This window comes from Leucopleurus acutus (assembly GCF_964270905.1).
Source record: "Leucopleurus acutus genome assembly, chromosome: 6".
NCBI classification, from domain to species: Eukaryota; Metazoa; Chordata; class Mammalia; order Artiodactyla; family Delphinidae; genus Leucopleurus; species Leucopleurus acutus.
In genome coordinates, this window is record NC_139149.1 from 51,731,522 (window position 1) to 51,757,454 (window position 25,933).

The 25,933-nt window shown below is 39.1% G+C and overlaps 1 protein-coding gene across 4 annotated transcripts in view; it reads right to left on the bottom strand.

Annotated features, from left to right (window-relative positions):
* Positions 1-25,933, bottom strand: part of GRB14 (growth factor receptor bound protein 14) — a 69,020-nt gene that overhangs the window by 39,317 nt on the left and 3,770 nt on the right. For all 4 annotated transcript variants that reach the window (XM_082840973.1, XM_082840974.1, XM_082840972.1 and 1 more), the window contains exon 2: positions 10,224-10,380. In XM_082840973.1, the coding sequence (XP_082697099.1) occupies positions 10,224-10,380 (157 nt within the window). The remainder of the gene's footprint in view (positions 1-10,223; positions 10,381-25,933) is intronic.

Sequence of the window (25,933 nt, forward strand, 5' to 3'; positions counted from 1 at the left end):
GAAAGAACCCTAAGAGGCCTGATTATCAGCTATTCACATCTTACAGAAAATTTGTGGTTTTTTAAAATTTAGCTTATTTATTTATTTATTTTTGGCGGCATTGGGTCTTCGTTGCTGCACACAGGCTTTCTCTAGTTGCAGTGAGTGGGGGCTACTCCTCATTGCGGTGCGTGGGCTCCTCATTGTGGTGGCTTCTCTTTGTTGCGGAGCACGGGCTCTAGGCGCACGGGCTTCAGTAGTTGTGGCTCACGGGCTCTAGAGCACAGGCTCTGTAGTTGTGGCGCATGGGCTTAGTTGTTCCGTGGCATGTGGGATCTTCCCAGACTAGGGCTCGAACCCGTGTCCCCTGCATTGGCAGGCAGATTCCTAACCACTGCGCCACCAGGGAAGTCCCAAAATTTGTGTTTTTTTAAAGTGCAGATATTGAACTAAATACAGACCTTAACAGGGAGAAAGTTCAGCAAGAGGATATAAGATGCCTCGATGGATTACTTTGAGAGGAAAAGAAAAATGCTTAAAAGGGAGGTGAACAGGGGCTGAAGACCAGCTTTGTTTTGCCAAGGACTAAGCGTAGTATAAGACATCATCACCAACACCCAAGAAAGGAAAACCAAAACAAAACCCTTGTCTAGATGGCCTCCCATAACTTTCTCTTGACTCTTCCTCTATAGCCCCATTCCACAACCAAGCAGACTTTAACCAACTCAGTAATTCTACTAAGTAACATATTTTTTAATTATCAAAAAAATTATTAATTCTATATTTAGGGGCTTTTTGCTGTAATGTTTGAAAAAACAATATTAGGAGCTGTCACCCAGAATGAACTCAGAGCCTTTTTGAGCTACCATTTGAGAAATGACCCCTGGTAAAATTGAAATAAATTCAACGTGATTTTTCTTTAAAAAACCTTACTTTTAAAACTTCATAAATTCATCTAAAATACTACATTAAGATGTATTATTAAAATTTAACCGATACAAGTCTATTTAAAAAGCTTTCTGAAGAATTTTTCAGGGATTGTAAAGTGAATTATTACAATGATCAAACATCACTCTTCCGTAGGTAGAAAAGTAGGAGAGAAGCTGTCTTAAGTCACTTCAAGACAGCAACCAAAACGGAGGAAAAAAAGAAAAAAAGCCTTCAAAAAGAGTGGAAAAAAAGCTTTCTTAAAACAACAACAAAAGCTTCATATCACTTTAAGTTTTATTTTTGTTTCTGATAGATCAGTGAAGTCTTACATTAATAGAATGAAATACTACCGAACAGTGATAACTACACATAATTCTGTTTTCTATTTAATTTTCACAAAACTTTTTCTTTTAAAAAAAAAAAATAGAAGAGAGAAGTTTCTTCTGAAACTGTTGATTTAACTTCAAAGTCTTTTAAAAAACCTCAATCCTCCCAGAATGGAAAGTGTTCACCTGTGACCTTCTACCTGGATTTCTTCACTGAATCTACTGAAAGTACAGCATGAGGATCAAATAGAAACTGGAGTCCCTACTCTTCCCATCACTTGATAAGAGAAGAAACAAAAGTGGCTTTTAGCTCTAATTCACCCAGAAAACAATTCTTTGTATACCTTTGTTACAGGAAACTCCAGGAGACAAATGGTCCTTGTACTTCTCTGTGCTAGGTAGAAACTACATACATTTTGTCAATCTTATTTTCAGATAAAAATGAACAGCTTCTGACCAAGCAAAACAAAAACTGGAGAAGCAAAGAATAAAGCAAGGCTCAATTTCTAAAAGTTTCCTTAACCTAAGAAAACTACTTAATACCAGCAAGATTCCCTGGAAAATTGCCACTGCCAGATTCAGCTTCCCAAGTGCAATAATAGGAAAATCTTGACATGAAAGCTGATGGGTATAAAGGCCTTGTGGATCATTCTTCAACAGAGTGAAACAGTCCTCATGTTAACTCAGACTCAATGATCACAACTTGTATTCATAGAAAGCCTTATTTTTCCACAAAATGTTTGCATATATATTATCTCAAGCTGACTGTTAATACCTGAAGAGCTTAGAAACAGCTTCCATGAATTCTAAGTTATCCAATGAACCCTTTAAGGACTCAGAGTAAATTTCCATCTGGGCATGGCATGTGATTTCTTTGGCTTCTTTTTCAAGTCTCTTCCTTCTATGTACTTTGTAATCCATCCTTTGAACTACTTGATATAACAACTTACAGTTTAGTATACCTTAGTTCAAAAGCCATTTATTTGTCCTAGACCCTGGGTTACAAAGATGTACATATACAGAGAGTTCCACTGCTTATGGAATTATGGACTAGTTTTAATAATATGATCACTATTAAGACAGTTGCAGAAAATGTTATAGCAGTGTAGAAGATGGGTACTTGATCCAACTTGGGGCTTCAAGAAGTTGTCTGAACTAAGTCTTTAAAAATCTCTTAATAAGTTTTAAAAATTGTGTTTATTTCTTTTTTTCCCTGATTACTAAAATAATACATTTCCATTACAGAAAATTTGAAAAACACAGCCGACAATCGCAATCCATCTTTAAAACTGTCAGTCAGGAATAAGCACTTAACATTACATTATTGTCTTTTTCTTTGGGACTATGTGAGTTTATGTGTATATATTTTTCACAGCATTTAGAAAACACTGTACACATATAAACATATATACAATGTTTCCTAAATGCTGTGAAAAATATATACTTTATTCAATCACTGTTACAATCTTACATTTGTCCACATCAGTTTTCAAAGGAAAAGCTCCAAAAACATGATTCAAAGCAGCATAACTTACATCCTATTAATATACTGTAATTTACAACATTCCCCTATTATAATAGCATTAGGTTTTATTTTTCTCATTAATTGATACTGTAAATAATCCTGCTTGAACAGCCTTAAATCTGCTTCTTATCCACATTTGCTTGTTCTCCACACCCACCTATAGTGTGTACTTGTGGGAACATCACCTCCCAGGACACAATTTACCTCTATCACTCCTGGTGCTTCCTGCACCACTCTTTTTTTGGGGGAGGGGTGTTGGGGGGAGGTTGTAATTTCCTAATGGATGTATGAGAAAAGGTAGTGCCAGCAAGTATGCCAATTGTCTCAAAAAACAAGTAGCTTCCGAGCAGCCAAAGTCTGTACCCAGGCATATGAGAGGGGCAGGTGTGTCTCCCTACCTGCTCTCAAATGGAAAGGGTGACTCTACTTCATAAGACTGAGCGTGGGATGCCTCCAACTGCTCTTCTGTCTCTCCTCTCCCCAGACCGTGGCACTAGGTTAGCTGTCAGTCAGCTTGGACAGCTGAGGGGTTCCATCTTTGTTTTCATAGGAATTTTTAGGGAATGGCTAGCAGTTATTATACAGTTATACTTTATTGCTATTTTTAACTAACATTCCAAGTAAGCCTTGGAAGATGCATAGCAGTTAGCCAGGTAAAGATGGGTGAGAAAGGGCTTCCTGAGAATCTTAACAGCATGAGCAAGGAAACCAAGGAGTAGAAATGCAGGCGACTACAGGCAGTTCTCTAATGTATAAACTTAGAGGAGGGAGGTGTAAGACACAAGGCTTGAGGTAGGAAGGGTAGTCAGGTCACAGGTACTACAAGGCCTGCAAAGGACCTTGGACCCTAAGGCAAGGTGAATCAAGGTCTGCACTCAGATGAATAACTTTGGTATGACCAGAGGCAAGAGGAAGGACCAACTGTAAGGCTAAAGGAATTCCTGAGAAGAGAGATGATGAGAGGTGAACTCAGGCTATGAGAATACTGAAAAGGAAAAATCAGCTGGACCACAAGGCAGATTTAGTTATGAGCACTCTTTGCTGGCTTCACATTTCCCATCTCCAGCCTTAGTGTGCTACCAGAGCACATGTCACCTTAACCCTCAGATCACGGCTACATAAGTCTCGATAGAGAAGGAAGCACACATGTCCTAAGGGTTTCACAATTATTTCCACTGGTGATGAGGGTGGTCACAACTCTGATGGCTGGTAGGTTCCAAATAGCACAGAAAGTACAACTACATATCAGTATCAGTGCCAGACAACAGAAAAAACACTTCTGTTTCTTTTGCAAAGAAGAAAAAAGTGAAGGAGCAGCTTCAAAGCAGGAGGCTGTGAAGTGTTCCCTCACCGCTGCTGTGCATTGCTTCAGTCTTAAAGAGATCATGTGGGTATAGCTGCACATATAAAAATGGTTTCATTAAAAGCCTGCAGTCATTCATTTTGCTTATTAAAGCCACTCCACAATGATACTCACAATAGAAATCTCAGCGGTCCCTAGCAATGACACTAAAATACAATTAATTCCACTTCCCGAGGAATCTATAGGTATGCGCTTGAGGTATTGTGTTAATTGCCGCTGCTTCATACCATGGCTTCAATTAGGAATCAAAATGGGAGCAAAGCAAACATGGATCCCATTAAGTTCCAGAAGACTTAAAACTGAAGTTCCCCCCCACCCACCCACCATCCTCTTACAATTAATTGTAAAGGCAGGGGACTCCATCTGGGGAACTATAGTGACATCCAGTGGCTGTGAAGGAAAACACACCAGTTACAAAACGGGTTGTTATATCATCAGAGAAGGGGAAATATTTGGTGATATACTGGTATTTTAAATCCAATGTCTATAAAGCTGTATGTAGTACTAGAAACTCATAATAACACGACCCAAAATCAGGCAAATCAGCAATTTGTAACAAAATCAGGATATTTAGCTGCCTTCCATGATTTACTCTACCTATGAAAATTCTTGGTAGCGTATATTAATAACTATGGACAGAGGATATGAAATATTGATATCATATTCAAAGCTCCAACTGTCCTATTACCATTCACAATGTATATAAATTCAACAACAGCCCATTTCCAAAGTGATCCTCTTCTCCGCCAAGATAAATAGCTGGCTCTGCTCTAAAGTGGACCAGGCTGGCTCAGTTTGATTCCAATAATTTCAGTACTACCTAGGTTTGTCTGAAAATGTTCTTGAGGTTTCAGAATTTAAATTTGTATTTATAGCCTGCATGAGAGATGCAGACGGAAAGTGAGACAGACAAACCGACCACAGAATCCCGAAAACACTGGCCTGACCTAGGGAAGTGAGGAAATAACAAACTTGCTTCCACAGAAAATGCATACACTTGAGAATCTGACAGGTACCTAGATTTGTGCAAGGTTGACTCTGGGCCAGGTACTTTTTATCACCGATTCTTTGTATTCTTATGTGTAAAATGGAAATGAAATAAATGTACATTGCGGGGTTGCTATGAGGCTAAATATTAAGAGTGTCTATCAAGATGAATGTGAAACCTCTAAGTAGGGGCCCTGCACACGTAAGATGCACGTTAATAGTAGCTATCACACATATGCATTCATATTAAAAATACCAATAAAATTGGAGGGTTTTTTGCCACACAAAGTGTCATCCTGAAAACAGACTTTGAATTCCATAACCATATTTTGAATGTCATGTGCTCCCCCTTCTGACTTTAGTAATTTGTGGTGTGTTTTAGTGGTTCACACACAACAGTAGCACATCTATTAACCACGTAACATGTCTCTGAAACTTTCCTAAGCTTATCTGGGATATTAAAGTGAACTAGAGGCAGAAAACTCCCCACTCTCATCTATCTCCTAAGTCACAATATTCTTGCCTACAAGGCTTCAGGATCTCACAAACACTAAGCCTTGTACATGTGCAGACCGTGACATGAAGATGGTACAATGTGGCATGCGCGACTGGCAGAAATGAGAGATGGGCAAGGATCAATTCGGAAGCCACAGACAGTTTGATGTAAAAGCAAAACGAAGTTGCTTAGCCTCCAAATGGTCAAAACTTGCGTTCGGGTCTTCTTAGTAGTAGACTTTAAAACTAAGTCAGACCATACTGCTCTCTGACGAAGAGACCTACAGTTACTTTTTCCCTCACTCAGTGTAAAAGTCCAGTCCCCTCCATGGCCTGGGAGACCCTGCATGAGCTGGCTCTGCGGTAGCTCTGTGCAGTCCCTTTCCATTACTTTCCACCTTACTGACTCCTTAAGTCCTGTTTCCTGAACACAAGCACATTGCCATGTCCAGGCCTTCCTGCTTGCTGTTCCCTCCTTCTAGAACAATCTTCCATTTAAGTGCAAGACCTGCTCCTGTCTGCTTCAGACCTCTACTCAAACATCACACTGTCAGGGACACCTTCCCTGATCTACTTAAAGTGCATCTCCCAACCAGCCCTGGACTCCCTATCCCTTTCCCGGCCTTCCTTTTCTCCCCAGTGCTAATCACCACCTAAAAGATTGCACATTTTAGTCATGTATCTCTTGTCTTTCTCTTCCCACTAGAATGCAAACTCATGAGGGCATTGCTTTTTGTCTATTGTGTTCATACTGTACCCCCGGGATCCACACACAAAACAGGCTTGGTGCAAAACAGTCAACAGATATTTGTTAAACTATTGGAGGAAAGCAACAGGGAAAGGCAGGGGGAGTTAGTTCCTAGCTTTTGTGGAATCTGTAAGGTGGAAAGGGAAAAAAAAACAAAACTAAAAACAATCAGTATTTTTTAAAGATGCACACATATATAAAAGTAGGTAATCTACACAAGTGAACTCATAGGCTAGAGATTATGTTAAAATAGAGAAACTAAAGAAAGTTATCTCAGCATTGTGAAATAATGGATAGTATTGTTTAATTCCTGACATCTTTATTTCTGTTATTTACAGTGAGCTGAATTATTTTTGTATTAAAAATATTTTTTTAAAATAATAGACCACCTCTTCACTTTTAGAATTCTATTCATTGAAAACTAATCATTTTAATCAAAGAGAGGTCAAGAATGTCTCCTGAACAACATGCAGAGCTCACTAGCTGGTCACCAAAGTTTTGGCAAATGAGTTGTCCTTTGGTTCTTTACGTCATCACCACTAAAAGGAGATTTGTAGTTGAATATGTCAGTGCTGCATTCTGTCGACAAAGGGCTTCGGCAGCTGCACAGCATATTTAAGGGGCAGAAACACCCCACTCTAGTTCTTTTAGTTCATTTTAATATACAAATAGCAAAAACGTTCCTGAATACTACTCTTAGGTTGAATAGCTCCTACAAGAGTATTTATAAGCTACACACACACAAATAAAATTCAGAGACACACTGGTTTTACATTTGATGCTGAGGAAGACCACAGCAACTTAAGAGTTGTTATTCTCTTGTTATATTGTTAAAGAAGCAGGAGAAAGAAAAAGAATAAAAACTGTTTCTCAAGAGTTTAGTTGGATATTCATTAACTCTTATCATCTAACATCTCAGTGTATCCTTACAGAAATAAAGCAGCAGATTTTTTTAAAAAAGGAATGGAAGGTGGCAAATCTAATATACATTAGTATTTGGGTAGCATTAGTGTCTGCAATTTTTCTACTGTGTAAAGTTTTTATCTGAGTAAAAACAAAGAGAAAAAAAAGAACACACAAAAAGCTCTGGAACTAAATTTCTTTCTCATAAGCTTTGGTCTAATGCATGGTTAATGAAGCCATGAGACAATATTCTCACATCTTTGATTTTATTTCAGCAGTTTCCAGAAAATACAGTAATGGAGAAATATATTTCTATTCAATGCCTAAAAGTTTAAATTTAGCATGTAGCTCAAATTAATTCTCAATGTTCCATTTTAAGCTTCTACATTAAAAGACATGCACAAATCTTTTTATTCCTCACATGACTTGCCGCGGTCTCTTGTGAAAACTGCTTCTTGATTTATAAAGTAGATTTTATTACTGAACTTCAAGCTCTTTGTTAGGGATAAATTGTAGTGACTATAACTGCAAAAGATGTTTAATGACTTTTAAAGTCTCTCTAAAAGAAAAATTTAAGAGTATAGAATACTGTAATTATATATTATACTAATTGAGAGCTATATTTCTAGAAGCATAAGCAAACAAAATAGTTTGGAATTACGGCAGGTATCTGTTGAGAGTTAACACCATATTTCTGAGAGTAATGATCATGAATAGAAGTTAAATTAGTCACAAATGGCAATGAAGAAAATATATGTTGAACTTTCTCTGCCCTACGAGGGTGAGACAGCAAGTCACACGGACCAGTATAGCATACCTTCAGAATTCAAGTTTTCTTGGAAGGTACATGCTCAGCTGTGGAGATCAGCTGACATGTTGTCGCTCATCAACTATCAAACAGGGGGTGGGAGGGTGGGTTAAGGTTCAGAATCCCTGTGGAGACTGTCGAACTATCCAAACTTCTTTTCCACAGGCTTCCCTCTGTCCTCTTCCTCAGGTCCTGACATATTCTTGGACAGCAGTCTTCAAATTGGAAGTACTATAGACACTTCCTGAATGGTTCAGGGAATGCAAGGGACTTTAAATGAACCATTTTCCAGAATCTTTTAAAAACGGATCCTCCTAAGAACATACCTTTTCTGCCAACATCATCTTTATTGCATTTCATAAGACAAAGGCAAACTTCTCATCCGAACTGAACCTTACTTTGGTACGCTGCTCTGAGGTGTAAACCCTCTATGTATCAAACGAAGGAAAATTTTTATATATTGGTAGCTAGCTATGCAAGAAAGTGAATGACTCATGCCTAGGTATAAAATTCTCAATTCTTTAAACAAATTGAAGGGACAAATTGTCCTGTCATTGACAACTTATTTAAAATAATTTTGAATAAGTTGTTTATTACTAAAAGTTGTTTGACTTACAATGCAAAGGAGTTGATTGTAGGCTAAATAATAGCCCCCTAAAGATAGCTACGTCTTAATCCCTGAAACCTGTGACTGTTACCTTACATGGTAAAAAAATAAAAACAAAACAAAACTTTGCAGGTGTCATTGATTTAGGGATCTTGAAATGAAGTGATTATCCTGGATTATTCTGGATAAAACCTAAATGCTACTATCTTATAAGAGAGAGGTAGAGGGAGACTGCACACAGACAGAAGAGAACACAGTGTGACCATGGAGGCAGAGATTAGAGTGATGTAGCCATAGCCACGGCATGCCAGCAGCCACAAGAAGCTAGAAGAGGCAGGAAATGGATTCTCTCCTTGAACCTCCAGAGGAAGCTCATCCCTGAAGATACCTTGATTTTAATCCATTGATACTGATTTCAGACTTCTGGCCTCCAGAAATGTAACGGAATAAACTTTGGTTGGTTTAAGCCACTGAGATTATGCTAATTTGTTACAGCAGCCAAGGGAAACTAATACAAAATTCAAAGAATCAAATGGCACTGCCATAACAAACTCCTTCCTTTCTCATCTACCTATTATGGGGACATGTTTTTTAACAGCAGTATTTGTAAAAATAAGAAAGGGGAGACAAAATTTTCGCCCAATTCTGTCCCACACTAGCAGAAGAATGAAAATTCTGTATAACTTATTAAAAGATATGAGGGGAAAAGCCTCTACAGTTCACAATACAGAGATATATTTCCAACTGCAAATAAATACGATTATTTTTTATGTTTATGACTTTAAAATGTGAAGGATTACTCATTCTTCAAGAAAAATTTAGAGTATACAGTCCCATAAAGAGACTACCACTGTGGATATTTCCCATGTCTGCACTACAGTCAATTCAAAAAGTAGTCCAGGGCTTCCCTGGTGGCGCAGTGGTTGAAAATCTGCCTGCCGATGCAGGGGACACGGGTTCGAGCCCTGGTCCGGGAAGATTCCACATGCCGCAGAGCGGCTAGGCCCATGAGCTACAATTACTGAGCCTGCGCGCCTGGAGTCTGTGCTCCGCAACGAGAGACGCCGCGACAGTGAGAGGCCCGCGCACCGCGATGAAGAGTGGCCCCCACTTGCCACAACTAGAGAAAGCCCTCGCACAGAAACGAAGACCCAACACAGCCAAATATAAATAAATAAATAAGTTTATAAAAAAAAAAAAGTAGTCCAAATAACAGCATATTTTACTGACCTCTCAAAAAATGTTAATTGTGCTACTAAAGTTTATTATGAGATGTATCTTTCCATCACTTTAGACTCTATGGTTTAGCTCCCAAATTTCCACACATCATTATTTAAACCATGAAGGGTGGTAAATTTTTAATATTTCTATTCTTATTTCCATTTTGTGCTACTTTATTTTTCTCTCAACTACCAACCCAAAAATAAAAAACAAAGAAAAGGACTATTCATAATTGTCCTCTATTTTTCTACAAGTGAAGAAAATCTTTGCCATATGATCAAACTATAAGGGACAGAAAAGCAATGATATGACTATGATTTTGTATCCTTACCTAGACCTATGTGAGGCAGGTGCTCAAAAAGGGTCCAGCTGTGGTCATCAATGTAATGATTCTTCAGGATCAACAGCTGGCAAACATCTCGGGCAGTTATGTCACTGGGTACCTCTAAAGCCCTGCTGGTTTCATCTTCACTGTATACTTTAATTACCTGTGTAGGTAGAAATTAAAAAATGAGCTAAAATAGTCTATTAAAAATATCATTCTAGTAAGTCATCAAACTTATCAGTTGAGCTAATTACAAATTCCTTATACAGTTTGTTTTACATCTAATTTTCTTATACATGGAGTAAATGTTGCCCATCCAAGACTTGTTTATAATATGTGTCAAAGTCACTCTGTCTGACAACTTCCAATCTCTTCTCTTCAGTGTCTAAACTGGAGGCCATTCAATGACCATTCAATGTCATTTCCCACCACTCTGATCTACTAAAAAGCTACATATCTCTTATCAATATTTTAAATTTTCCACTCCATATTTAAATCTTTAAACAATCCAAGTAACATGGGTGATTTATTCCCAGATATACATGTTGTAACAGCAGTAAATAGAATATAAAGATTTCTCTATTTCAGGTTATAGAAATTTTGGCAAAGACTGGCTAGATGTTCACCAAATCCTTTTTCTTTTCTCCCTTGCAATTAGTTGTGTCCATGGGATTGAGTTTTAGTCAATGAGATGTAAGCACATGCAGTGTTGCACCTCCAGACCTAATCCATAAAAATTTCCCATATACTGTCATCCATTCTCTTACGCCAGCCTCTCACTGAATGGAAATGATGACAAAGACCTAAAGAGGAGAGCAGAGCCATGGGACAGAAGGAGGCTTTGTCTCTGAATGACCACATGGAAGGTGCCCAACTAGGAATGCCCACATGTAACTTTGACATGAGCAAGAAATAAACTTTTAGTCTGTTAACTCACTGTGATTCTTTATCTATTACAGCAGCTAATGTCACCCCAAATCATACAGAAGTAGAGAGTTTCATATACAACACTCCCCTCAACATTTACCAAGTTATGCTATGTGCTAGAATTTCCACTACTAACTGTGATATGTCATATATAAATTAAATTAATTATAATAAGTTAAATACCTATGAAAATAGTATAGTAAGATCAACACACCCAGAAGTAGGAAATTGTAAGAAAATTCAATATAAGAAATATACCTTATAAAAATATAGACATTTAAACATTTTCAGTAATTCAAACAAATGAAAATTAAAATGATGTGTCAATTCTCTATCGATTATTTTTCTAATTATGTGTAATGACAGTGGAATAAAATAGTTGCTCTCTTACAATGACAGGAGTGATATAAATTGGTAAAACTATTTTGTACACCTGTTAGAAAGTATTTATCGAAAGCATTAAAAGGTCCATTCCTTTGACTCAGTAATTTCCCTTAGGCAAACTATCTCAATAAATCTGTCATAAATGTGGAAAATAGCTTTAGGTGTAGACTTATCCAGCAAAGCATTATGTATAATTCTATCAACCTAAATATACAACAACAAAAGAATGGTAAACTATAGTACTTTCACAAAATGGAATATTATAAGGTACTTAAAAATGTTACTCAAGGAAATAATATAAGAACTTTTAAAAAAATTCCTAAGTAAAATGAGATCACGACACCAAAGTATAAGTTACGCAGGAGAGTGCAGGCTTATTTGTTGGACTGGCAACCAGGCACCTATCCCTCTTCTAAGAGCATTGTGATTGTCTTTTAGAGACCCACTCCCTCCCTCACCATTAGTCTTTGTGATTCTGGCAGCTCTACTTTCAGCTCAGTGATGGTATAGTGGAGCTGCTGGAACTGGCTTGCAAGAGGTGATTGTTAAACATTCAGGAACTCTGCAAGCCAGGCATCTTGAAATCAGCCATGGTGGGAGTACACCAAAGAAACTGGCAAATGTTACAAATAAGGCCTTTTTAAAAATATATATATTTTTATAGCCAGTTTACCAGTGCATGACTGCCTCAGCTTCACATAGTTGTTATCCAGATTGATCAATCAACACTCAGAATCCCTTTGGCGACAGTGACTATTTCAGAGATGGGCACATGACCTAATCAGAGTCAGTCAGGGCCAATCTAGACATCTGTTCACATAACCATAAAGTGAGCCCTGTTTTCCACTGGGCAGGTGTAGGGTGAGGCTGCTACTGTTCATGAAGAGAAAGACTGTGGGAAAATGGGGCCCACATGGAGTAAACCATGCCAAGAGATGGAAAGGGTGCTGAGAATATCATTGGGCCCCTGGACCAGGGAATACCTGAATTGTGTTTTTTAATCATATGTGTGCCATGAAGCTGTAAGTTTCTAGTGGTAATATCCACCTACTTATATCTCTTGTTCTAGCCAAAGACCTTCTCCAACTCTTTCTTCACACTGCTAGGGGAATAAACTTTCTAATAGCCAATCACATCAGGTCATTCTTCTAAAATTCTTCAATGGCTCCTTGTTGTCCTAACTCAAGCAGCTCATTGTGTTTATTAAGACCCCATGCAAAGCATACATCCTTTGCTAAGTGTTTTAGTATAACGCTGTCACTGGGCTTCCCTGGCAGCACGGTGGTTAAGAACCCGCCTGCCAATGCAGGGGACACGGGTTCGAGCCCTAGTCTGGGAAGATCCCACATGCCGTGGAGCAACTAAGCCTGTGCGCCACAACTACAGAGCCTATGCTCTAGAGCCCGCGAGCCACAACTACTGAGCCCGCGTGCCGCAACTACTGAAGCCCGCGTGCCTAGAGCCCCTGCTCTGCAACAAGAGAAGCCGCCACAATGAGAAGCCCGCGCACCGCAACGAAGAGTGGCCCCCACTCGCCTCAACTAAAGAAAGCCCGCTCGCAGCAACGAAGACCCAATGCAGCCAAAAATAAATAAATAATAAATAAAAATAAAGTTCCCTTTTAAAAAAAAAAAACATATATATATATATATAAGGCTGTCATAGAGTTGGCTGTTGCCCTCAGAGAGCTAAAGCATAGTGGGGAAAGCAGTATTAAAAACAACCGTCACAAAGTAGGACATAAAAATTCAGTATGTTACTAAATCATATAATGGGGGTTAGGAGATACCTGAAAGATATCCATGAAAAAGTGATATTCAGGCCAAGACCTGAAGAAGGAGTGGGCAGTAGCTAGGCAAAGAGAGGGTAAGAGCATTTCAAGCTAAGGGAACCGAAGCCATGCAAAGTCCGTGGGGCAAGAAGAAACTTGGTAGATTCTAAGGATTAAGAGGAGTCAGGGGGCTTCCCTGGTGGCGCAGTGGTTGAGAGTCTGCCTGCCGATGCAGGGAACATGGGTTCGTGCCCCATGCCAGGAGGATCCCACATGCCACGGAGCAGCTGGGCCCGTGAGCCATGGCCGCTGAGCATGAGCGTCCAGAGCCTGTGCTCTGCTAAGGGAGAGGCCACAACAGTGACAGGCCCGCTTACTGCAAAAAAAACAAAACAAAACAAAACAAAAAAAGGCGTCAGGAACGGCAAGTGCAGCAAGCAGGAAGCATGGCCCTGAGGGAGATGAGGTGGTAAGCATGACCGTAGTAACAGGGATGCAAGATCCTCAGCTCAGAATTGACTTAAGAATCATTGAGCTTATAGGTGGTAAACTTGTGGATATGGATATATCTGACAAGGGATAAAAGGAAGAAGCATGAGAAAAAAAAGAATCTAGGGCTGAACCCTGAGAAATTGCAATATTTAATGGTGAGTTAGAGGCAAGAAAGTCTGAAAGATAAAGAGAGATAGAGAACCAGGGAAGTGGGACCCCATGGAATAAAGTCCAAACTCTTCAGCACGCACACAGCATGCACACTCCCCAGCAAATCAGCCTATGGAACAGGTCACTCTGACCTTAGCCAAATACGATAAACATTTGCAACCTCTTCTTTCTATTTGCTCATGAGGTATCCTCTACCTGAAATCTTTGCCCCAGCCACCAACAATATGCTTTATTTGGGAAATTCCTACTTATCATTTGGCCCCAGTTCCCACAGCACTTCCTCTAGAAAGTCTCCCCTGACTGCCCATGGCTTTATAATGTGCCCCTCTTAGAGCTCTTACTTTGTAATTTTCTACTTGAATATCTTTCTCCTCAACTGCACTAGCACACTCCTTTAAGGAAAATCTACATTTACTCACCATTTGACATGATATCCCAGGGACCTAGTCCAAGCCAATGTATGGCTTAATAAAGATCTTTGGAACAAATGAACTTTGTACCCCTGCAAAGCCTACCAAAATGTTTTGCACATAACAGGTACTCAATACATATTTGTAAATTTTAATTTAAAAATCTTTTCTGTCACGAAGTATATGATTGAGTAAATTTTAATCCTCAGGAAATTAAAATTCTTCTCAAAGAGCAACAGATATACAATTTTTCTTATAAATAACCCTAGGTAAGAACTGGCTTAATATTGCCATTAGCAGGCAGTTCTGAGTTTTGAAGTCATTGAGGCAGCTGTGAAGTCATATGAAAAAGGCTATGAAAATACACTGCCAAAATCAGGTGCAAGTGTCTGAGCTCTCACTTCAATTCCTCCATTTTTCGGTTAACACATGTGGTTCATGAAGATCCCAAGATCTCTTTGGAATCTCAGTGTTTCCCATGATTGCATCTGGGTAGGCTATTGTTTTTAAGTTTGTGCCTTCAGACAAATCTCAGTGCCAGACAATTGCTGAGATGCTAAGAAATGCCGTCCACCAGGCGGCTGTGGTTAACACTGACTGGGTCAAACACTGGTGGGTGCTCTTGCCAAAAGCAACATGAAGACAACCAGTCCTGAGAGGAAAAGAAGATCCGACCCTGGGGCTGCTCCTTCATGTGGAGCAATGATGAGCGGCCATTTCAGTGCCCTCAGAGGCCACTGCTCATTCCACGCCAGGAAACGGGGTTGGGAATGACCTGGTGGCCACGGGACAGGTTCCTGAGACTTCCCGACTACCCCATGCTTTCTTACAATAAATGCCCATCCCCTGGGGTAACAGAAGCATGCCTCTTATTTTTCATGCTCTAGTTTTTATATCAGAGGAATTAACAAATGAAAATCTGGAGACATTCTGAAGTCTAAGCCAAATTCAAGAAGAGGGCAAGAATAGAGTAAGAGGTAAAGTTGGGGAAAATGAAAAAGATACCTAACCAATTAGAAATGCCATTAATCTCTTCAGTTGATTTTGCTGCAAATTGGAAAGAAATAAGTTGCCAAGAACTGAGACACATAAATTCAGAAGGACGAGGCAAACTTAAATTTCTGGAATAAGTGCATGTACTCATTTTTTAAATTAATAACACCTGTTAGGAAAACACAATACTTTTGTTTGAGCTCCATTTCTAACTCTTCTTCTTAAAAAAATAATCCCATTTAATGCTGACATTTGTCCAAAATACACATTCATCTACGAACGATAAAAATTTATTTTGGTTGATCTTCCACAGCAGTAAGTCCCTGTCATCTCTCAGATTTATTCAGTACTTATGAAAAATTCCTTACACTACTGATGGGGAGCCTTTGTTAAAAAATCTCATTTTTATTTCTATTTATTTCTCCTTGAAATATAGGAAAAAGGGAAAGATAATCTAAGCCTTAACTCTCTAGTAGAGTTGAATATGCCAAAAATATTAGTATACTAAACCTTCCTGTTTAAGAAAAAAAGTCAAGTCAGAAGTAAAGATATTGATATAAGACTAGTACGGATTAAAACTAAGGTACAAACTTTTTTTTTTTTTTTTTTTTTGCGGTACGCAGGCCCTCTCACTGTTGTGGCCTCTCCCGTTGTGGAGCACAGGCTCCGGACGCGCAGGCTCAGCAGCCCTGGCTCACGGGCCCAGCCGCTCCGCGGCATGTGGGATCTTCCCAGACCGGGGCACGAACCCGTGTCCCCTGCATCGGCAGGCGGACTCTCAACCACTGCGCCACCAGGGAAGCTCAGGTACAAACTTTTGTGATCATGTAAAAACCAAATGGCAGGGCTGCTCTTAAGAATCATTGGAGTAAAATAGTGGTATCCTGTTTCCTCTACATACTGAAAGGTAAAAAGACATCTGAAGGCCATATAATCATGCTATTTAATAAAGGGATATTATACATTCCCAGTTCAGTGGCCCAAATCCCCACCTTGCTATATAAAATAAAAAATAGGGTAAGAAGAATTCATAACAATTGATCCACGAGATCATTTGCAATTGCATGCCAGCAGGAAGAAATCCTGCCTGGACCCTAAAGAAGAACAGGAACTTTCTTTGTCTCATCAATGAGCAGACACCCTTGATTAGCAAGAAAAACATGCATTGATAAGATCTGTCTATAACATCCCACCAGCAGGAACAGAGAGAGCTCCCAAGGACAGCCAACAGTGTACACACAGGCTGTGTTGAGGAAGCCCTCAGTGTCACTGTAATCCTGACAATCAGAGCAACCTTGGCCTTCAGAGTGGTTTACAGCTTCAAAAACTGTGCCGGGAGCATATGGCATCTAGCAATGAAAATGTAATATAAAGACACAGTAGCCCCTGCAGAGAATATGCTGGAATGTGGGTGGAGCAGATCTCTGTTTTGGCTGACATCCTTATCAAGGCAGTTTATATACTTTATACCTCAAGTCCCCTAGGCTGCCCTCCATGAAAAGTAAGTGTAGGCGAGAGATTAAAAAATTAACGTAACTCATTTTGAAAGCAGTAGACACAACAATGTTGAAATACACAGAGCAAGAAATGGTTAACTTTTCAGAAAAGAAGTTTGAGGCCCCTAAAGCCAAGGGACTAAAAGAGATGAACTATTTAAAATATAAGACAAAGGCAATTTCTGAAAACACAGAGCTTGAATTTGAAAATCAATTCAATATGTATTGCTTTCTCCCCAAAGCACACATAGTATTCATCTGCTATAATCCCCGGAAATTCTGATTCTCAGAACAGATTATGTGGAAAGCTTCAGGAAAGCACTGGGCAGAGGCTAAGCGGTCAGCCTTTCTCCTCCTTCCTGCAGACCCAAGAAAGTGATGGAATGGGATGCCTCATTCCTTTCCAAACTGGATTCATCCTAGAATATGTGTAAAAAAACTCAGGGTTCTCATCTGGTCATTTGGCAATGCCACAGAGCAGAAAGGGGCATTGGACCCATCGGTAAGTAACTAGCTACTTAATCGCTTATCCTTTGTTTCTTCAGAGAAGAAAGGAGGCAAAATGGGATAATTATTCAGCAGGTAAAAAACGAGCACAGATTAAACATAACTATATGAGCAAGAATCCACAGGATGAAGTGAGAGACTTTTTTTTAGAAAAAGAAGAAAGAGCAAAAGGGAAGGAAAAAGACGGTTGGGCATGGTTATCTTGGGTGTCAAAGTTTCTATTTGGGGAGAATTTAAATTTGATTTTTAGATTAACTACATTTAAATACCACATTTAATATTTAATTAAATATTAATTCTTATTAATTAATATTTAATTTAAAATAATTTAAACACCATTATTTAAATACCAAGATCTTACCACAATGAAAAGTATACAACTTTTCAACAGAAAAATAAATGCATTTATTGTATCTCTTAATTATATATATTGTTTATATATAATTAATAGAAAATAAGAAACAAGGCCCATAGAAATTTGATTTCAACTAGGTCCCAAAGTAAAGCTTATTTCTCCCACTCTTTAAAATTTTATCATCCAAGTACAGTAAGATTATAAAGCTATCTTTTAATGGTTTAGATTTTTTTCTCCATTATTTTTAACAGATAGGCAATGTACCTAAATCAGTGAAATATTTTTATATAGAGGTCAGAGCAGCCCTGGATTTTTATGTTCTTCTAAATAAGGAATGTAGTGTCCTAAGATAAGAGGAGACAGTCTTAGATGTTTTGAATTAAGCAACTCAATATGTTCCCCTGAAGGGAAACGGCAAATAATACATTCATTATTACTTATTCGAAACCTCTAACAAAATGTTATATTTAAAAACAAAGACTGTTCCCAAAGATCCCAACAGCTCAAGAAAAGCTGTCGCTTCCATATTGCTATCCTTCATTATTTTGCTAGCTGTCAAATATTTATTAAGAGCAAAACAGTACATAGCTTAGAGAAATCAGGTCATAGGGAATCAAATTATCTCCATTGAAAGAGATATTCAACTACATATTTGAGCATGAGCAGTACATGTTCATTAACTCAAAATAGATATTGTCACCAATATCAGAATTACAGGAATTGATTGACATAAACAGGTCCATTTCATATCCATGTGGCCCCTTTCAACTTTATTCCCTATAATCCTTTCCTTATTCTCTAACTCTGACCATATATTTTCTCAGTTTCTTGGAATAGCTATGCTCCTTCCTGACACACGGCCTTTGCACCTACTACTGCTGCCTAGAATACTGTCCACCCACCTCCTGTTTCTCATCCTTCAGATAAACCATCCATTCTGTGGGGAAGTTTTCAATGCTACTCCCAGTTTAGGTCCAGGCCCTTTGTTTCACGTATGCATATGTGCAACTACATAATTATTATCCATAAGCTTCTACTACTCAGCACGCTGCATGACACCAGGAATAATGTCAATATGTGCTTCCCATTGTGTCCCCAGCAGTCAGCATGGGGCCTGGCACAGTGTAAATATCCCTTTAGGGACGACTGACACCGTCATGAATGGCCTTATAGGAGACAATATTAGGGATTCCAAAACAGTAGCTTGGAAACCTCACAGAGTTTAAAAACCTCTAGGGAAGAAAGGACACACATGGGACCAAAGAGAAAACATAGGCAAGTTTTCAAGAAATCTGCGGACTGAACAAAGGTAGATAAGGTGACTTCTCTGGCCCATTTTAAGTCTGGAACTCTGAGAATTTAAAAAAAAAAAAAAAAAAAAAAAGAACATCTGTGTGGAACAAGTATCATGAGCAAAGATACCAAGGACTGAAGAGGCAAAAACTACACATGGAACAGCACACAGACCACTGTCCTGAGATCAGAGGGACTGAGTTATGAGGAAGAGGTGAGGAAGCACAGGTGCACAGGTGCTGGAAGGTCTGTGGAGAAGCATCTTTGCCCAGCACTGCTAGACACTGGTTTCTATCAGTGCAAACTAGCAAGGAGGCCACCTCAAGAGGGGATCCTTTTTAAGATACACAAATGATAAAGTAGCTTTTTTCAATGGTTGGAAATAAAGAATTCAATTTTAAAAAGACAGTTTTACCAGAATAAGATTACAAAGTGATAAGAAAATAATGATAAGTAACTACATGGTGAGCTAATCATTTAGGAACAAATTCGGCTCTAAGTAATAGAAAAATCTACCCAACAATGGCTTCTTAATCAAATTAAAGGTTTGGTTTTTTTTTCTCACATTTGAAACCAGAGGAGGATAGCTCAGGGTCTGGTGAGGCAAGTTCCATCAAATGACCACGGATCCAGGCTCTTTCCACAATCCTCAAGGTCACAAGAATGAATCATCCCCACACCACCTCTGTAAAAACTCTGGACTTGTACACATTTGTAGGTCATTACATTTCAGCAGTAACATTAGAGGGCATGCGGGGATAAAGAGATTAACTAATTCAGAGTTAAAGGACCTGTGTGGCTGGGGATCCATATAGAGCTTCTGCAAGTTCTGTATGAATTCAAAATGCAAAGGTGAAGCTTTATGCTGTATGAATTCACTTCCCATCCAGCATCAGGCCCACGAGGCCCAGTGTGGCCTTGCTACTGGAAATGCCCCAAACCTGGCACGGCAGGGGATTTAGCACTGTCCCACCTGACTGTCTAGATCAATGACACTGCCAAATCATGCCACGTCTAGGCTTCCAACCAAGAAAAGAAAGCCGGTGTGCAGGCAAAGGGGGGCCCAGAAAGTCTCCTTGAAGCCCCTGTGCTCTACTCTGTTCTTGACCCTCTCTGCTCTCCGTCTCAGGCCAAGAGCCAGGCAGCCTGCGCCTTCCTTGGGCTTTCTTTCTCCCTAGAGGATAGCAAGAAAGACCCTAACTCAAGCGGGTGTTCAATTTTATAAAGCAAGAAATCAGAAGCCCTTTCAGTGTGCTCTTACATGGTAAAAAAAAAAAAAAGGCAAAAGAAACAGCTCTAACTTCATTATAAAAGAAAGCAAACGTTAAAAACTAAGCCTAAAAATATCCCAAACCATGGACGCACACATATACATATGTATATATTCATGTTATTTTAGGACCTAAATCCAATACGAATAATAAAGAGGGTCAGATCACAAATCCCACTCTAACATTTCCAGTGACTTCATCAAAGGAGCGTTCTCTGAAGCCTCAGTGTTTTTAAAACTCATGTAATTCCTGTGAAGATGCCAGTGCTGACTAATTCACCTTTGAAGTTTAAAAAACCCTTCACAAGTGCTAATGCTTATTCATATTCAAAGCAGAAAACCACTGGTCATGCTTATGTTGGACACAATGTTATTCCAGTATCTCATTTCAGTTTTTCAGCAGTCGTTTGTTCCCAGAATAACCATAAGACATGCCTAAGTGAAAAAGTTAATAACTGTTTCACACAGTGAGAAAGAAGGACAAGTTGGGGAGGGGTGAAGGGAGAAGTGTTTAGAAGAGAGGGGAAAACACGAGGAGAGGAAAGAGAATATTTATCAGAGTCCGGGACACATCAGACTTTTTATTGTTAATTCTTGAGCTGTCTGGCATCAACTGAAGCACTTTTAGGAACTACCTTGTTTCACTGATTTTTAAAAGCACACCTTCTCACATTTAACTTCTCTGTAACTTAGATGTAACTTACCATCAATGGTATGTCATAATTTAATTGGAAGCATATAAGATAATGATGCTTCTTGTAATTTAAGGTGCCGTAGAATCAATGAAATATGCTATATTCAGTCTTTCTGGTACATCTGGGGGGTATTATTTTATGAACTTACCATGCAAACTATCACTTTCTAGATCTAACATTCCCATACTGTGACAGCACTAGGAATAACTGATTTATATCCATTTTTGTCATTTTACCTTTCCCTCACGTTTCTAAATATTTATTTTATATCAGTGCAAAGCATGTGCATCAGTGTAAAACATGTATATTCCTGTAAAAAAAATGGAATCAATACTGTTCGAATCATAAAATCCTAAAGGTTAGGACTCTTAGAAAACATCTCCTGAAACCTTCTCATTCTACAAGTGAAGAAGCTGAGACTGAAGAGGATCTGACTTGCCGGGGGATCTCCAGCTGGTCCCTGGCAGAACCAGCCTGGGAACCCCAATCTCTGGGCTCCCACTTCATCCTGTTCTTTCCACTCTGCTTACCTAATTTTCATGCAGCTTTAAGCTGCTGCTTCGACACAACATCTTGCATAAAAGCATTAGATAACTAAAAACCCAAATATAAAGTTGCATGTATGTCCCAAAGCACCCAGCTTTTTGAATGTCAAAAAAGGTTATTCTTTGTGTTTCACTTTTTTTAGCACTTGCCAGAAAAATTGCATATATAGAAATAGCCAGCAGAGGGAGTCTTTATTTCTTGGTGCAAATAGAGAAAGAAAACAATGGTTTGAAAATGACAACTTTAACGTACATAGAGGTACTGCTTAAAATAGTTGCAAGCGTCTAAAAAAATTAAATATATTTTTAAACATTCTTAACTATTTGAATTTTTAAGATAAATTATGTCTACATCTTTAATAAGAAGGGTTGGGGATGGGTTGGAGTGGCATATATGTAGTCACTTCAGGTGGTATATAATATAAAGTCCCCTTTCCTGCAACTCAAGCTGGAGAGCCTCCTTGGCATTTAGAATGGTGATGTCAAAATCTTCTTCAAATCCTGACAGAACCACCCAAACTCATTTGACTTCTGAAACTATAAAATAATATTCCTGGTATTTCACAAATACAACTGAATGTATACGCCCAAATACGCAGGCTCAATTAGGAGGCTGTCAAGAATATAGGACAATGCTGTTTAGCCAAAATGGTTTTTTAATTGCTCTTTTGAAACTGTCTTAAGAGAAAGCATTTGTAATATCATACAGGGGTAGAAAATCTTTATCTTTCAGAGGGCTTAATACCCGAAATATCTGAAATAACCAAAAGACTTACTTCTTTTTTCTGCCAAAAGAGATTCTTATTCTCTAGATTTGGCTTCGGGCGCTGGGGTACCGCCAAGGCGAGCCAGCCCTAAGACTGCTCCCCCCAAGCAAGAGTCTTAGACTGTTAATCAGCCCAGCTATTTTTAATCTGCCTTCATTGCCAAACGTGGACCAGACACTGTAGTTTGCAAACTAATACGAGACGTGGCCCTCATTCTCATGGAGGTTCAGTCCAGGTGCTTGTGGCGATGGTGCACTCCGGAATCTGCTCTGGGATCAGATCCTACACCATGAGTGTACCAATGATGAGTCTCAGATTCCTCATCCTGTAAAATGGGCAAAATGCTGGCAAACTGATAGCACTCAATTCATAATAGTGACTATTATTATAAATCTTTTAAAGCAAAATTACTAAGTCCCAAGAGATTCCTATTGAGCTCCAAGGAGCTCTGACGTATGGTTTACTCACTATATCTTTGAGGTGAGGTAAGACTGGAGTGTACAACGAGGAAAACATAGCTAGGAGGGCAACAGACAGACAGGTAAAAAAAAAAAAGGTGAGATTCGTCTGATGAGTAGACTATAGGTGAAAGGCAAGGGCACTGCAGCCGCGCAATGGAGCGCAGCTCTGCATCACATGTGTGCCCATCAATTCTGACAGGCAGTCCCTGTGCGGGGCGGGGCCCACCTGGGCTCAGTCCTGACTTGTCATTCATTAGCACTGTGCTTTGGGTAAGACACTTAACTTCTCCAGGGCTCACTTTTCTCATCCCAGCCTGGATTTGTCCACCAATCTTGTAGGGTTCTTATGAGGATTAAAGAGAGTGTAATCAGCGCTGAACATAGTATAGCTGTTTTTATTTCTACTGGTGTGGAGGGCAGGGAGTGCTCAAAATTACTCACAGGAACGAGCTGGGAGGGAGGGAGGGGGTGGAGACAGAGCTCATGAAAAAGCAAGGTGGACCAGCTGAGGGGGGCCCTGAGTGCACAGCTTCTTACCACAAGGTATGCAATCCAGGAAAAAGGAAATGAACGCCACAGAGACACAAATGCAGAGATGGAAATGCCAATGACAGGTCGGTATCAAAAAAGCCCAATTTTGTTTTTTCAAAAATTGTGTTTATTCAATGAATAGTAATTATATCCCAACTTTATACATTCCCTGTGCTGGGCACTTGAGTCTAATGATGATCAAAGATGACACAGCCCCTACCATCATATAGCTCACATTCCAGTAATGTCACCTCTGTCTACTGAAACAATGTCTTAACACTAGGTACAACTGTACCTCTTGCAAATATGTAAGCCAGAAGTCCCTGCCTGATATTCCCTAGGAGAGTGAAAGAAGTAATCTAACCACCTATCTTATTCTATTTAAATCTACATTCCCAAATTTTTTAAAAAAATATTTATCAGCATATAGTAGTTGGATTAATTTTTTTTTAATTCAAATTAGAGTCTGTATACAGAAAGTAAGCAGAGGGAACAAGAATTTGAGAGGCATACTGTCTTTCGTTCCCTGGCTGCATTGTATCAAGGACAACTACTTTTTGTTTGATTCATTTGCTAAAAGAAAACTTTTGAATAGCTATCAATACTTAATAGGATAGAGCCCCCACCCCCCCAAAAAATTTAAATCACAGTAATAGGGAGATTTTAAACCATTTATGAAACTAGTAACACACGCCATTCCCCAGATGAGGGGGAAAAAAAGAAATTCACATTTGTTGAGCTTCTACTACGTGTCAAGTCTTCTAAACATTTATCCTATTTAATCCTCGCAACTGTTCTGTGAGGAAGCATCATTATCCGCAAAACAGAGAAACTGAATTTTTGAAAGGTTTAAAAGAAGACACCTAAAGTCACAACACTGATCAGTGACAGAGCTGAGCTCAAACTCAGGGTTTCCTGGCTAAAACACACAAACAATCTCCACTATAGCACACTTCGTAAAAACTCACTTTTAGGGAAAGGAAACATTTTGTGAAAACACAAAATCCATTCATCTATGTGGTACCCTTCCTGGGTGAATATGCAACTATGTTACCCTGTATAAAAATTGAAAGGGCAGAAGAAAGATCAAGGTTTAGGGAGAATGAGAGCTCCAGGTAAACAGCAATAATAGTACTCACTCCCACTTCACAACCACTTTCCAAGCAAGCCAGCCATCTAAACTCAGGTCACCATCTATGCATTCCATTACCCTCCCCTACACAGGAAATCTGCTCTCTCCCCACTTACTACACCTTCTACTATCTCCAATCAAGCGATAGAATACATTTGTTCAAAAAGCATAACTATATTCTATACCTGGCAAGACAATAATAAAAATCCAAGGGACAAATATTTTCTGCATGCCTAATACACAGGAGTCACTGGCAGTGGAGACAGCTAGTTCCCCACCAAAAGCCATCGTCCCCATTTCCTAATTCTGGTGAGAAGGGCAGTGCGTGCAGGTCAAGGCCTACATTTCCTGGCTTCCCTTGGATCCAGACCACGTGACACAATCCTAGCCAGTAAGATATGATCAGAAGCTCCCAGTTATTCCCCAGTGGCACGTTAATAACTGGCAGAACTAGCCTGTATGCCCTTGGTTCTTCCCATTTTGTATGCCAGGAATGTGAGCCGGATGGCTAGCGATCTGCATTTATCTTTCCATAAAAGGAAAAGGGACCCACACTAAGGAAGATACAATAGAAAGCAGGAAGGAGCTTGGTTGCCTGAGGACATTGCTGGACGGCTACATTAGCCTGGGACCAATTCTTCTTGTAAAGTGAAAGAAAAATAAATCTCTCCCCTGTTTAATATGCTGTCATTTGAGTTTTCCGGTTACATGAAATTAAATTCAGCCTGTAACTGACAAAGCACTTTATTTAAAGGGTCTTTCCCTTAAAAATGTAAAAACAAATTTTGAAAACCAAAAAATGCAAGATATATAAAACATACACAACGTCCATAGAAAAAACTAAAAGTCAAATATGAAAAGCCAGAAAGCTTAAGATACACACCTAAGGAGAGCTAGTAAGACTTAAATATCATAAAAGGTAATAACAAAATTGATGTCACATGGCAGTAGTTACTGCATTGAGAAATGAGTCATAAAGGTGGATCCATGGACACTCGAGTCAAGACACCATTAAGACAGATGTAGTAAGAAACAGTCTTAGAAGGTTTCAGGATGGTACCACAGCCTGAGCTGGGACACAGACAATAACAGGATCCTGGAGTTGTCTACAGGTCATGGAGCACAAAACTGGGTGCAGAAGTACAGTGGGACAAACACCAAACCCTGTTTGGAGCACAAGGAGAAAAACGATGTGCTGGAGTGGAGGCTTCATATGAAGCTGAGGAAACCCCCATGCATCCAGGCCGCAAAGCACAGTGAATGCTACATTCGCTTGGACTGATTTTGTATGTATTTAAAAGCTTCTGGGCAAAATAGTGATATAATGATGATCTATATTCTTTCATTCTTTACAAAATTGTTTTTAGAAATTCACAGCAATAATTCTAATTGTATGAGGAGGGAAATGAATATAACAAACTATTCTCTTGTATAGATGGGGAATTGGATCTTTTGATAAATGGCATTGCTCCATATTATACTCATGAATTTTGGATTTTCAAATGATTTGAATCTT